The 12,226-nt window shown below is 40.1% G+C and overlaps 1 protein-coding gene across 2 annotated transcripts; it reads left to right on the plus strand.

Moving 5' to 3' along the window:
* Nucleotides 1–2,076: 2,076 nt before the first annotated feature.
* LOC141806717 (zinc finger FYVE domain-containing protein 1-like) lies at nt 2,077–12,055 on the plus strand. 2 transcript variants are annotated; one of them, XM_074692359.1, is made up of 12 exons: nt 2,077–2,410; nt 2,902–3,481; nt 4,447–4,951; nt 5,717–5,931; nt 6,066–6,172; nt 6,284–6,392; nt 6,509–6,606; nt 6,820–6,937; nt 7,060–7,230; nt 7,455–7,635; nt 7,738–7,851; nt 9,724–12,055. In XM_074692359.1, the coding sequence occupies exons 2-12, from the start codon at nt 2,972–2,974 to the stop codon at nt 9,954–9,956; spliced, it is 2,361 nt and encodes a 786-aa protein (XP_074548460.1). In that variant the 5' UTR covers nt 2,077–2,410; nt 2,902–2,971; the 3' UTR covers nt 9,957–12,055. The 2 variants fall into 2 exon arrangements, with proteins under 2 accessions (XP_074548460.1, XP_074548459.1); XM_074692358.1 differs by having other exon boundaries at nt 2,077–3,481.
* The last annotated feature ends 171 nt before the right edge of the window (nt 12,056–12,226 follow it).

A 12,226-nucleotide genomic window follows, 5' to 3' on the forward strand; every position in this document is an offset into this window, starting at 1 on the left:
TAGAAAAAGACAGTGAATTGAATGTTGTCACCTTGACTCAGTCTGGCTGGAGTCTTTAAAGGACAAATGACGTTTTCTCACCTATGTATTTCTCTGAAAGTGTGGATTGACTACCAAAACAATTTCTGCTGCCACCAAACCTTTCAAGTCTTATAACGTGCCAAACTTTTTTTTTCCCAAAATACCAGAGGCTATGTACTTTGCTCTTATTGATCAAATTACTTTTCATATTTTGTTTGTTGCTGTTTATGTGTGTGTATGTGTGTGTGTGTGTGTGTGTGTGTATTATTGTTTTTTAAATAAATGCACTACAGTTTGTTGTATTCTTTCTTTTGTATTACTGTGCTGCAGATATATCTGAAGTGAAGTTTCACTGTCAGTGAAGAAATGGAGGGAAAACACAAATTGCCATGTGGGACAAATGGTCACCTGCTGAGTCTTTGAAGTGCTGATTAACAAAACAAAAGCCATTTAAATCTCCCCTTTGTTTTAAACCTTCTACTGTAGCTTGTTTCCAACCTACACCCACATGGAGTTTTACCAGTGTAGTTTTAATCATAGTAATTAAGATTTAACAACGGTACAACCCTCAGTAATTATGATCATACAAAGTGATACACCAAATGCTGCAACTGTAAAATTGTCTTATTGCATGAAAACATTCCCCCTTTTACATTTGATACCAGCAACATGTCTAAAAGTATTAGACATGAAACACAGAACACTAAAAAAACAACTATGTAACAGACAAGAAAACTCTCTGATGAAGATATACCTACCAATATTGGTCAATTGCAACAGGTCAGTAACATGACTTGTTAAAAAAAAAAGTGCATTTTAGAGAGGCTTGGCTCAGATGTAAACATGCTGTATCTACTCTGTGAACGACTCCACCAAGGATTTTTTTTTAAAATCTGAGGTTTTTTTTTTGTCTGTGTGAAAATGGAAATACCATGCAAAGATGAAATTAAGCGTAAACGTGATCTATAAAGAAGCAGCAGAATCAAGCTTATTTAAGAGTAACTGAGGCAAAGTAGTAAATATACCTGTTGTCTTACAAATCAAAATATAAAATTTATTTTGAAAATCATAGATGCTACATCCTCAAATAAGGAGAGGAACCTCCACTCTTGTTATCAACACAAAACATGTTATAAAATGCAATAACTAAAAATCCATCCTTGATGGCATGGGAATGCATAAGCACTAATGGGTAACTTTAATATGTGTTCAGGCTGTATTGATGCTGAAAAAAATGCAGGTTTTGGAGCGACATATTCTGTGAAATGCCCTTATCATAGTGAATATCCTTTTTTTTTTTTTTTTTTTTTTTTGAACAACATAATTCTGAAAAATAATCTACCCATGTAGCAACACCATGGCTCAGGTGTAGAGGAGTATGGATGCTAACTGGCCAGGCTGATACACAATGAAACAAAAAATACAACATGGGAAACCCCCTGATGAGCAGCAGAAATTCTATCTCAGGCAAAAGTGGTGAACATTTCAGTTTTAATACTCAGTTTGTTGTCTTTGTGCTGTTTTCATTATAATACAGGGTTTGAATGACATACAAAATATTACATTTGTTTTTCACATTTTTTCACGGCTTATATTTTCAGGAATTTTGGTTGCAAAATTAGCACAATATCCACTGCCATACCATTTTACATTAACTGTATCATTTGTATGTCAGATGAACTTATAAACCATCACAGATGTGTTTTACATGCATTCTTTGGGTCACTTTGATCTTACAACAATAAATGGTATAACTGAGTTCTAACGTAGTAATGTTTACATTGGTTTAAGTTTCTGGCCCATCTAAAGGAAAGAACTACAAGAGAGCTTAAATTGAACTTAAACGAGTGATACTTAAAACAAAGTTTGAGAATAGGTGACTTTTTTTCCAATAGAAAAGGGGAATTGCAAATACTTTAAGACACTCTGGAGCTCAGTGGTGTCCTAGCGTCTGGTCTGTGCTACAGAACTACAAGTCCCATCATGCACTTGTCTCTTACCCTCCACTGACCCTGTGACTGAAAATAATCTGATCAGCTGATCTGACCTGGCAACAAAATAACGTAGCTAGAGGGATCTGCCAGGGAGGGGGCTGAAGAACAAAACAATGACACTGCTCGGAAGGATCCAAACACAGTAACACTTTTCAAAGACTTTCTAACCGTAGTCTTGCGGATTTCCTCCCGTTGTTAGGCAAAGGAGAACGCGAATATCCGAGCTTTTACCATCGATGGACTGTTGTTTTGGTTGATATGTTGTTACAGCTCAGTTGACAGACTGGGGGCTAGCTGCTTGTAAGGACGGATATGAGCTGTTAGGACTCGCCGCCTTGTATATCAAAGATAATCTTTGGAAAAAAGTTGAAACCGTCCCTCGAAACCAGCTAGCTGTAAGTTACGCGTAACTGCTTTGTGGCCAAATTATCTGCAGAGTTTCTCAGCGAGCTGTTGTTGCTCAGTTTGCTAGCTAGCCTGTTGTTAGCATCTGCATTTGCACATTCATCTTTTTAGGAGAGAGTTCATTGTCTCTCTTGGTACGAGATACGTCCATATTTTTCCGTGTGAGGTTCGTTTTATATGTTAACTTATGACATACTGTATCTACTGTTGCAGCTAAATGCTAACTTAAACTCACGAACAAGCTAACTGAGGTAATAGGATATCTGTTACTCAAGCTGACGGCTGTTTCTGCTTCATTGCCTCACTTGCACAAAATTACATAATTTTCTTGTTTCACCTGTTAATATTTTCTAAGTTATTATTGTACACTTGTTAGGACATTACACCTGGAACTATGCAGCTATTTTAAGTTGAGTTATTGTAAGGCCGTCTCCGTGTTCAGTATTACCAAAGGCTTGTCATTTCTCATTTTTCACTATAGAACAAGCTGCTGTTGTCAAGGGTGTTTCAATAGACACTGCTCTGTATTCAAGTTTTCCGTGTAAGAAACGATGAGTGGCCATGGCTCATCTTCAGAAAAGGGAGTCAATACTAGTTTAATATGTCAAGAGAGTTATGCCTGTGGTGGCTCTGAGGAGGCTGCGTTTGAGTGCAACGAATGCAAAAGCTTGCAGTGTGTCCGCTGTGAGCTCGAGCTCCACAACCAGGAGAGTCTGAAGAACCACGAGCGGGTTCAGATAGGTCCTGGTCATGTCCCATACTGTGACAACTGCAAAGGAGGGAACGGAGACAATGGCAAGCGCCGCAGATCTGTGGTCCGCTGCCAGAACTGCAAACTTAACCTGTGCCAAGACTGTCAGAAACGCACCCACAGTGGAGGCAACAAGAAGAAACACCAGCTGACATCTTACCCTCCTCCACCCAAACCTGCGGAGGTCAGCTTGGTCCAAACATCTGTGCCGCCTGCTGTCCACATAGACGATGAGACCAAATCTCAGAAAGCTAAACTTTTGGAGAAGGTTTCCAGTTTTCTCTTGGTGGATGAGAATGAGGAGATGCAGGTTAGTAGTGCATAATTGATACTTGGATTGCACATTTTGTTCCTCAGATACTAGAGCTGAAAGATTCCCCGAATTATCCGAGGTACTCGATTACAAAAAATACTCGAGTAATTTTCTAGCCTCGAGGAATCCTTTAATTAAAAAAAAAAAGATAAAAGAGTGGTATTTCAAATAGAGCTGAGGCCATATTAAGAGAGTTTTCAGACCCCTCAAGCTAACTCTTATACAAAATAGCAACTAGCAACAAATCTGGCTTATTTCTGGAGTTTGGAGACTAATGGGTCATTCTAAACGGGTGCCATTTGGGTCAACAACATTTGATGAGATGTACAAGGCACAAAAAATGTGTCAAAGTGTGTTTACAAATTTTGGAGCTACCAAAGTAAGTGCTCTTTTTGACATGCTGTATCAGGAAATTCTATTTCTTAAAGAGAAAAATTTTCATTTGAAAAATAACTGCTCTTTAACTAAACAAAAATGTATTTTATCCGATTACTTGATTAATCGATGGGATTTTCAGTAGAATACTCAAATACGAAAATATTCGATAGCTGCAGCCCTATTAGATACATACATATTAAAAGAAGAGGAAGAAGACTGCACACTTATTAAATTAACCTGAAGGTCTAATGATAAAAGCATTTTACATACTCCCAATGCTGTTTCATTTCTTACAAAGCTTGAAAGGCTGAGAAATATTTTTATATAAATCTGATAATGTTTGAAAAGAGATGAGCTAATTGAAAAACCTCACCCCAAACATGTGACGTGTGATTGTATTTGAATTATGCTGTATTCATGTTTTTAGACGAGGCTCCAATTTCTTAAAAAAATATTGAAATTATTGACTGATTCTGAGGGCATGTCTCTTTTTTTATATTATCGAAATTCTTCCTGTACATGATGTACATTCAAACACCATCATTAATACATAACAGTCACCTTTACACTTTTTCTCTTTAAAGATAAAGGATGAAAGTTCATTTGTGAAGCGCCTGAGCTGTGACCCCGACCAACTCCTTAAGGTGGTGTCCATCTTCGGCAACACAGGAGAGGGCAAGTCTCACACCCTAAACCACACGTTCTTTCTTGGCAAAGAAGTTTTCAAGACCTCCCCTACGCAGGAGTCATGTACAGTGGGCGTGTGGGCCGCGTTGGACCCCAGCCGTAACGTAGTGGTCATCGATACAGAAGGGCTGCTGGGGAACAGCTCCAAACAGGGCCAGAGAACACGCCTATTGCTCAAGGTGCTCGCCATCTCTGACCTCATCATCTACCGCACCCATGCTGATCGCCTCCATGACGACCTGTTCAAGTTCCTCGGGGATGCCTCGGACGCCTATTTGAAGCATTTCACTAAGGAGCTGAAGGCAACAACAGCTCGTTGTGGCCTGGACGTCCCTTTGTCCACACTGGGCCCTGCAGTGGTCATCTTCCATGAAACTGTCCACACCAAGCTGCTCGGATCAGGTAAAACACTCAGCTCTGCTTCTCATTGTCACCTGCTACACATTTATTAGGGAAGTTAAACCTGCGGAAATTTGACTTCTGTTAAAACAACACATCCTGATCCATCTCCATAACTTAAAGTGTGCATCACTGGAAGGGACAGGTTGGTGCCTTTAGAGTAAACTAAGGCTTTAGCTCGGCAGATAATTGCAGGTTGAAATAATAAACTTCATTCCTGAACACCAGAGGTAACACTTAGCATTCCAAGTTTTAAAGAAATGTTAAAACACTACATTCCGGACAACAAACTGAAGCTAAGTGCACATATTTGAAGCTCCTGAAACACTAAGAAGATGTAACTGTGTTTCTCCATTCCTTGTAGCCGAACAGCTGGTGTAAAAACTTGACATTAATGTCATACGTTTTCCCACTGCATGGTGTTCATTCGGTTAAAAAAAAAAAAATCATGAATTTTATGCTCCATGCATTGTTCTAAAAGTTGATTTTTACTCTGTGGATGTATAAAAACTTAAAAAGAGGGTTAAAGCATCAGAGTATTAAAGTAGAAATCAAAAAAGGTTGCCTTTGCTCTCAGATTTTTTAAGTACAAGATAATTTTGGGAGCTTATTGTTGACACTGCAACACAGCAACTAAATATTTCAGTGTTAGAGTATTTCCACTCAGATATGACAGGCCCTAGTGTTTCTTTCTGGTGCTGCACTTTGTGGACAGATAAAGCTCTGTTTACAATCTGTGTTAACCTCTTCATCCATGTCTTTCTTTAGGTAAGTCCTCTGAGTCTGTGGATCGGCTGCTATCTGAGCGCTTCAAGAAGCTTGCCCGGTTCCCAGAAGCCTTCAGCTCTGTGCAGTACTTGGGCACACAGACTCTTAACCCTCCTACTGATTTCCGCGGCCTGCAGAACAAACTGGAGCAACTCCTCGACAACAACGCCACCCGTTCTCCTAGAACCCCGGTGGTCATCTTCAAAGCCTTGCAGGTGTGTGTGTGTGTGTGTGGGGACGTGAAGTTAGCTGGCATTTGAACTGCTGCCATACTGTTCTTACAGTGCGCACATGAAGACGAGATGTGTCCTTTTGTTTGTCAGTGTTCTCATCCTTCATTTCCCCACAGGCACTGAGTGAGCGCTTTAATGGGGAAATTACAGGTGAGCTTGTAGCCCACAGCTGCTTCTTTCCTGATGAGTATTTCACCTGCTCCTGCCTCTGCCTCAGTTGTGGGTGAGTATCCTGCTGTGATTTAAAAAAGTGATGACAATAATTACCAACTTTTTTCTAAAACCTTCTGCTCTTGACATTTTATACCCCTCTGACATATTAATTTTTTCTCAGATCTGGCTGCAAGAACAGCATGAACCACTTAGGAGAAGGAGCAGGTCATGAAGCAAAGCATCGTTGTCGTTACTCTGTTCAGTATGATAATCGTATTTACACCTGCAAGGTAAGCACGGTTTGAAATATATATCCTGATATAAATATCCCTGTTATCTGCTGGTGTTGTCACCTCTCTGATTATGTCTGATAGCTTGAAGTTACTGTGTCTGTGCATCATTTTAGGCCTGCTATGAAAGTGGAAAGGAAGTAATCGTTGTCCCTAAGACCTCAGCGTCTTCAGACTCCCCATGGATGGGTCTTGCCAAATACGCCTGGTCTGGGTGAGTTGCAGTTGAATGTATAGCAGGCTCATGCTAACTGGTCTCTAGCTAAGCTTCTGTTACCTTTTGCAGCACCCAATTTTAGCCTCGGTGTACCAGACTCTGAACTTCCATGTCAGATTACCTTTAACATAACCTACATGTTTCATGTTACACTTCAGACACAAATGTGTTTCATTTTACGATCTGAGTGTAATATTTCTGTCTGGACAGGTATGTGATTGAATGTCCAAACTGTGGGGTGATCTACCGGAGTCGTCAGTACTGGTATGGGAACCAGGATCCTGTGGATACTGTAGTCCGTACTGAGATCCAGCATGTATGGCCTGGGGTGAGAGGAGCAGACTCTGTGATGTATTTATATTATGTCAACAATTTTCTGAAGCTCTGTAATGACAGCTAAAGGTAATCATTCAACAACTCACACATTCATAATTTGTCTCTTTTCTTCAGTCGGATGGTTTTTTAAAGGACAACAGCAATGCAGCTCAGCGTCTCCTGGATGGAGTCAACCTAGTAGCCCAGTCTGTGTCAGAGCTCAGCGTCAAGCCTGCAAAGGCTGTCACCTCTTGGCTGACGGATCAGATCGCTCCAGCCTACTGGAAACCCAACTCCCTCATCTTCGTGAGTGTCACTCAGCCCCCCCCTCACCCACCACCACCACTACCAACAGCCAAGTCAACACTTTCCTGTCCAGAGGGATGTTTACAGTGTGTGCTGTTCTGAGACGATTACACAATCTGTGTTTGCAGGTCACAAGATAAAACCTGGAAAGGCTCAGATTGTGTCTTCTCTCTTCGTGCTTTCAGTCAATAACAACTTCTGCTGTTGTTTTTCTCTTGTATAAGGGGTGCCATAAGTGTCACGCAGTCTTCCAGGACAACGACACCAAACATCACTGCCGTGCCTGTGGGGAGGGGTTCTGCGACGGCTGCTCTTCCAAAGCTGCTCCTGTCCCTGAAAGAGGCTGGGGTCTTGCTCCTGTCAGAGTTTGTGATGTTTGCTTTGAGCAGAGAGCCACATTCACAGGTATGCGAACATCCACGACTGCTGAATATTTCATTTGAGTCATTTATGATGCAGCCAGGTTACATTAAGCTTGTTTAAAACTTTACTGTTTTCTTTCTCCAGAGCTCCTTGAGGCCGAGCTCGAGGAAGAGGAAGGTGGAAACCTCGCCAGAAAGGTCGGAGAAGCAGTGACCAACACTTTTGGGGTTGTGGTCACTGCCATTGACATCCCACTTGGTGAGTGTTCCCCAGCACAAAGCCTAAACAGGACTGTTATGTAACTAGAATTAATGACCCTGTAGGCTGAACTGTGAGTTAAAGGGCACATTGCCCTCTGGTGGCAGACATGTGGCATGCTTATTTAAAGCCTGGCAGAAAAGATGTGAGGTTTTGTTTCTGGTTTGAACTCTTAAAAATGTCATGCAGGAGTTGGAATAGCAAATATGAATTTAGGTACAAGTTCCCTGGATAATTTAACTATAGCAACTCCTGTATGATTTGAGAAAGTGAATTTTGGGACAAACTAGGGCACACTATTCTAAAACTACAGATGGTGTTTATGCTTTAATTGTATAGTTTTGAAAGGCTCATAAAGTGAATGAATTGTGGTGTAGTAAGCTAAAAGCTGATCTTTAAACAGAGAATGTCCGATCATTTGTTGCCTGTTCTTAATGTTTATTCTCCAAAATTACAATCCTCCTACACATGCTGACTTCAGAATCAAAAACTGTTTTTAACATGCTCTCCTGAACACATCAGTGGTTGTTTCTTCTTAGAGTAGTGCTCTGCTCCCCTAATGTTTAACACATACTTCAAACCGTGCTGCTTATACTAGTGCAAAGGTGAGATAGATGACTCGTTAGCCTGTTTACTCATTTCATTTTATAAGACTTCCTGTTGTAAACTCACAGGATATTTGTTTTAGATACAGATGTTTGGAGGCAGAAAGTGCTCTAGATCTAAATCAGGGACAGTGTTTGTTCGAAGACTGGTTCTGCTGTATTAGAGAAAGTGCAAAAAGCTGGATAATTTATATACTGATTGTAATATATTCGTCAATTTCTAGCCTCATTTCGTCTTTGTTTTTGTTCTTACTATGATTATTAAAACCTCTTACAGATTATTACATGCAAAACCTAAGCATGCCTTTTATGTATAAGGCTGCCTTGTGGGCCCACTGTGCACCCATATTTTCTGCTGAAGGGCATAGATGGGTATGTTTTTGATAACCTGATATCCTGCTACGAATCTTTGTCTATCCTTCACCAACCCAGAAATACTTTAGAGCAAAGTCTGCTCCAATCACAACAAAATTAGCCGGCATGTTTCCGAACCTTGTATCCAAGTTTCCATGGCTACGCTGACCAAGGACCTACTTTTTCTTGATGTCAAGGTGCACTTCATAGAGTGGTGAGGAAGAGTAAGCATGGTTGAAGGGAGAGCCGTGCAATAAACACTGGTCTTAAGAATAGATGGGAATCTTACTGATGTAGCAGTATTTTGATAAGAGTTAATAGGGGAGGGGGGTTATTTAGTTACTGCAGTGTGTGTCAGTGTTTAATCAGCAGGGGGTGTAATGGTATCCGTGTTACACTACTAAATTAGAAAAACATTAGCCGGACATTTTGGGAGGAACACAATATAGGTCTGCAAAAGTGCTTGTGTGCTGGACTCTTTTGGCTAAAAACAGTTGCATGCGGAAACTCCAGGATGTAATTACGGCCTGCTAAGAAAAACTCCAAGACATAACCTCTTGTTTAACTTCTTCATGATGATGATGATGTCTTAAGATTTGGGTTCTATTTTCACAGATTAATCAAACAAGATAAAACAAATAGCACATTTGAAATGTTTGGCAGCCTAAAATGGAAGACTTTTGATTTGAAATCCTCCTTTTCTTTTAGCTGCTGCTGTCTTGTGCAAACATACAGTAACAGATTCCAGCTGATATGCTTTGCTAACAACAGTAATAAGAAAAAAACTGCAATAAAGAGAGGGCTTATGTGTGCAGCTCTTTGATGTCTGCACTGTGATATTTAAAAAGGCAAAGGGACAACCATACAGTAAGTGATACCTTATGTCTTTGCTAATTTGTGCCATGTCCCCCAGGCCTGGTGAAAGACGCAGCTCGTCCTGCCTACTGGGTGCCTGACCAGGACATCCTCTCCTGCCACAACTGCCAGCGCGAGTTCACTGCCAAGCTGTCTAAGCACCACTGTCGAGCCTGTGGCCAAGGAGTGTGCGACGACTGCTCCCCGGAGCGTCGGACGGTGCCATCTCGGGGCTGGGACCACCCTGTGCGCGTGTGCACCGGCTGCAACCAGAAACCTGGAGAACTTTAACGGGGGAAAAGCTTCCTTCCTCAGAGCACCAGAGAGAACCAGTCACTCACTCAGCTGACATTTGACACAGCTTTACCTCTGCTCCTCTGATGGTTCTGTCTTGTATCTGTGGAAAGGAAGTTTTTAGGCTTTTACTTTATAGGATATTTAGCAGAGTTGGGATTTCAGAGTTCCTGTGGCCTTTGTAGAACAGCCAGAACATGTGAGTGAATTGACTGAGTGTGAAACATGTACTTCCACTCTGGTAATTCACAGAGTGGATATTGTTTTTTCTTGACACAAATCCCTGATTTTCCTTTAAATAAGGCCATTGAGCTATTTTTCTACAACTAGAAATTATATTAAAAAATGTATCATTTAAAGAATATTAGCTAGTTGAGAACCCTGCAGGGTTGGTGTGTTAGTTTCCAGTGATTCTTCTTGTTGAGCATTGTTTCTCTGATGTTGTACGTGTAATGGCGAGGACATATTTTATATCCATGCAGGCTAAACTGCAGGTTCCATTGCATGCTGTACTGCAACATTTTTCATTTTTTGCACTAAGCCTTTTTCAGCTGTTATAGGCTGTTGCTTACCATGGCCAAATCCCAGATATCCACCTGATCAGACAGCGTGTCGCAAACCGAGCTGAAATCTGCTACATTTGGGTCTATGTTGTGGATATCTGGTGTGCCATAAATCATTCAGGTCACTGTGTCTTTGCTGGTATACTGTTAAGATTTTATCATGTACTTTGTGGTTGTATGAAGACTGAATTACATTAGAGTGTACAATTGAAAAGTCAAAAATTATTTATGTATTGAAAAAAGCTATTAGTACTCTGGCATGCAAGGCAGCGTGAGGAAACGATGGCCTTTGATTCTGTTCAGAGAATTTACTCTGAATAAACCTCACCATCTCTTTTAACAAGCGGCATTTTAATGTTCACATGTCATAGATAGTTTGTTCTTCATGTTTGTTTTCTTGACACCTTGAGTTACATTGTTCTCTTAACATTTGTATTGTCATTGTTTTTCAGAGCTGAGGAATATCCAAATCTTACTTTAAACATGTTTGAAAACTGAATTTATGCATTCAGGTCTATGTCGGCACAGCCTGACAGGAAGCAGACTCCAGTCAAAGGTTGAAACTTTTGTTCCCAGTAAAAGCTCATACTAGCATGTTTTTTTTTCTGTTATTGATAAAATTGTATTGATATTTGTTTGTTAATAAGTTACTGTATGGCTTTGTAAAGTTTTGTTTTCATCATATTGTTTTTGTCCTTCAGGATTTCTCTAAAAACTTGATGCAAAATTTTGCAAGAACAAAAAAAATAATCATTACATTGACCCATATTTAGTGACTGAGAGCTTTAACTGATCATGCATCTTTACTAGTTTTGAGTTGAGTAATGAGTCCCTTAAAGGATATCATACAAAGCACAAAGTGTTGCCTTTATCTTGTATGCTTGTATCTGTTGTTAAAATGTAGAAAAAAAAAGAATATTTGTGATTGTATGCTCTGTAGATAAAGTTAATCCTCTCTTTGCTCCAAACGTGGAACTTTTTCGTTCTGATGTCTGATGAGAAGATGTGTCTGCCTTGTCTCAAAATAGATTTATGTGTCTGAATGTTGCATCACACACACCCTTCTGATATGCTAATATTGCACAGCATAAAATAGGAAATAGATCATAGCATTTGATTTGTACTGGAGTTTATTCCAATGCAACTGTGTGCTAATGTGAATATTGATGTCCATCTTTTTTATTAGCTTGGGTGCTATCAACACTTCTCACCTACACACTACAGATCAAGCAGGACTTATTGGTACAATTAAAGCTTTTTAAACCAAACTTGAAGAAATGATGTGTTGATATTTGATGAACTGGTGGAAGATTTGCATAAAATTAAAGTTATATCGTCCCTAATCTGTCAAAAACATAATCTGGAATTGCATCCATGTCTTTGGTGAGTGTCTGTGTGTTTAAACCTTCCTGTGTCAAGCCACTTAATGTGCTGTCTGTGGGAGGAAAAGATCGTGTGCAAGCCTGAGTATTATGAGCCCTGCTTGCATTCCTCTCTCACATTGCAGCTCCAGAAACAGAGAGGAAAAATATTTGCTTGGTGCTTATTGATGATAATAAATGATTTATAATCATTTCAATAAATATTTAAACTCAGGCTTCCATGTTGGTATTCTGTGGCAGCTGCACCGCATGGCACCTAGGAGGAATTGCACTCATATGTAATACAAGCCGAAGTCATGGTCTCTTTAAAAGTGTTGTTATT

The sequence above is a fragment of the Halichoeres trimaculatus genome, unplaced genomic scaffold, assembly GCF_033239565.1.
Source record: "Halichoeres trimaculatus isolate MK-OKI-2021-1 unplaced genomic scaffold, fHalTri1.1 fHalTri1_scaffold_17, whole genome shotgun sequence".
NCBI classification, from domain to species: domain Eukaryota; kingdom Metazoa; phylum Chordata; class Actinopteri; order Labriformes; family Labridae; genus Halichoeres; species Halichoeres trimaculatus.

Coding starts and splice junctions, on each gene's coding strand:
- LOC141806717 (XM_074692358.1), top strand. CDS start 2,972: ATGAGTGGCCATGGCTCATCTTCAGAAAAGGGAGTCAATACTAGTTTA. Junction 6,173..6,283: donor TGCCTCTGCCTCAGTTGTGG/GTGAGTATCCTG, acceptor ATTTTTTCTCAG/ATCTGGCTGCAAGAACAGCA. Junction 7,852..9,723: donor TGCCATTGACATCCCACTTG/GTGAGTGTTCCC, acceptor CATGTCCCCCAG/GCCTGGTGAAAGACGCAGCT.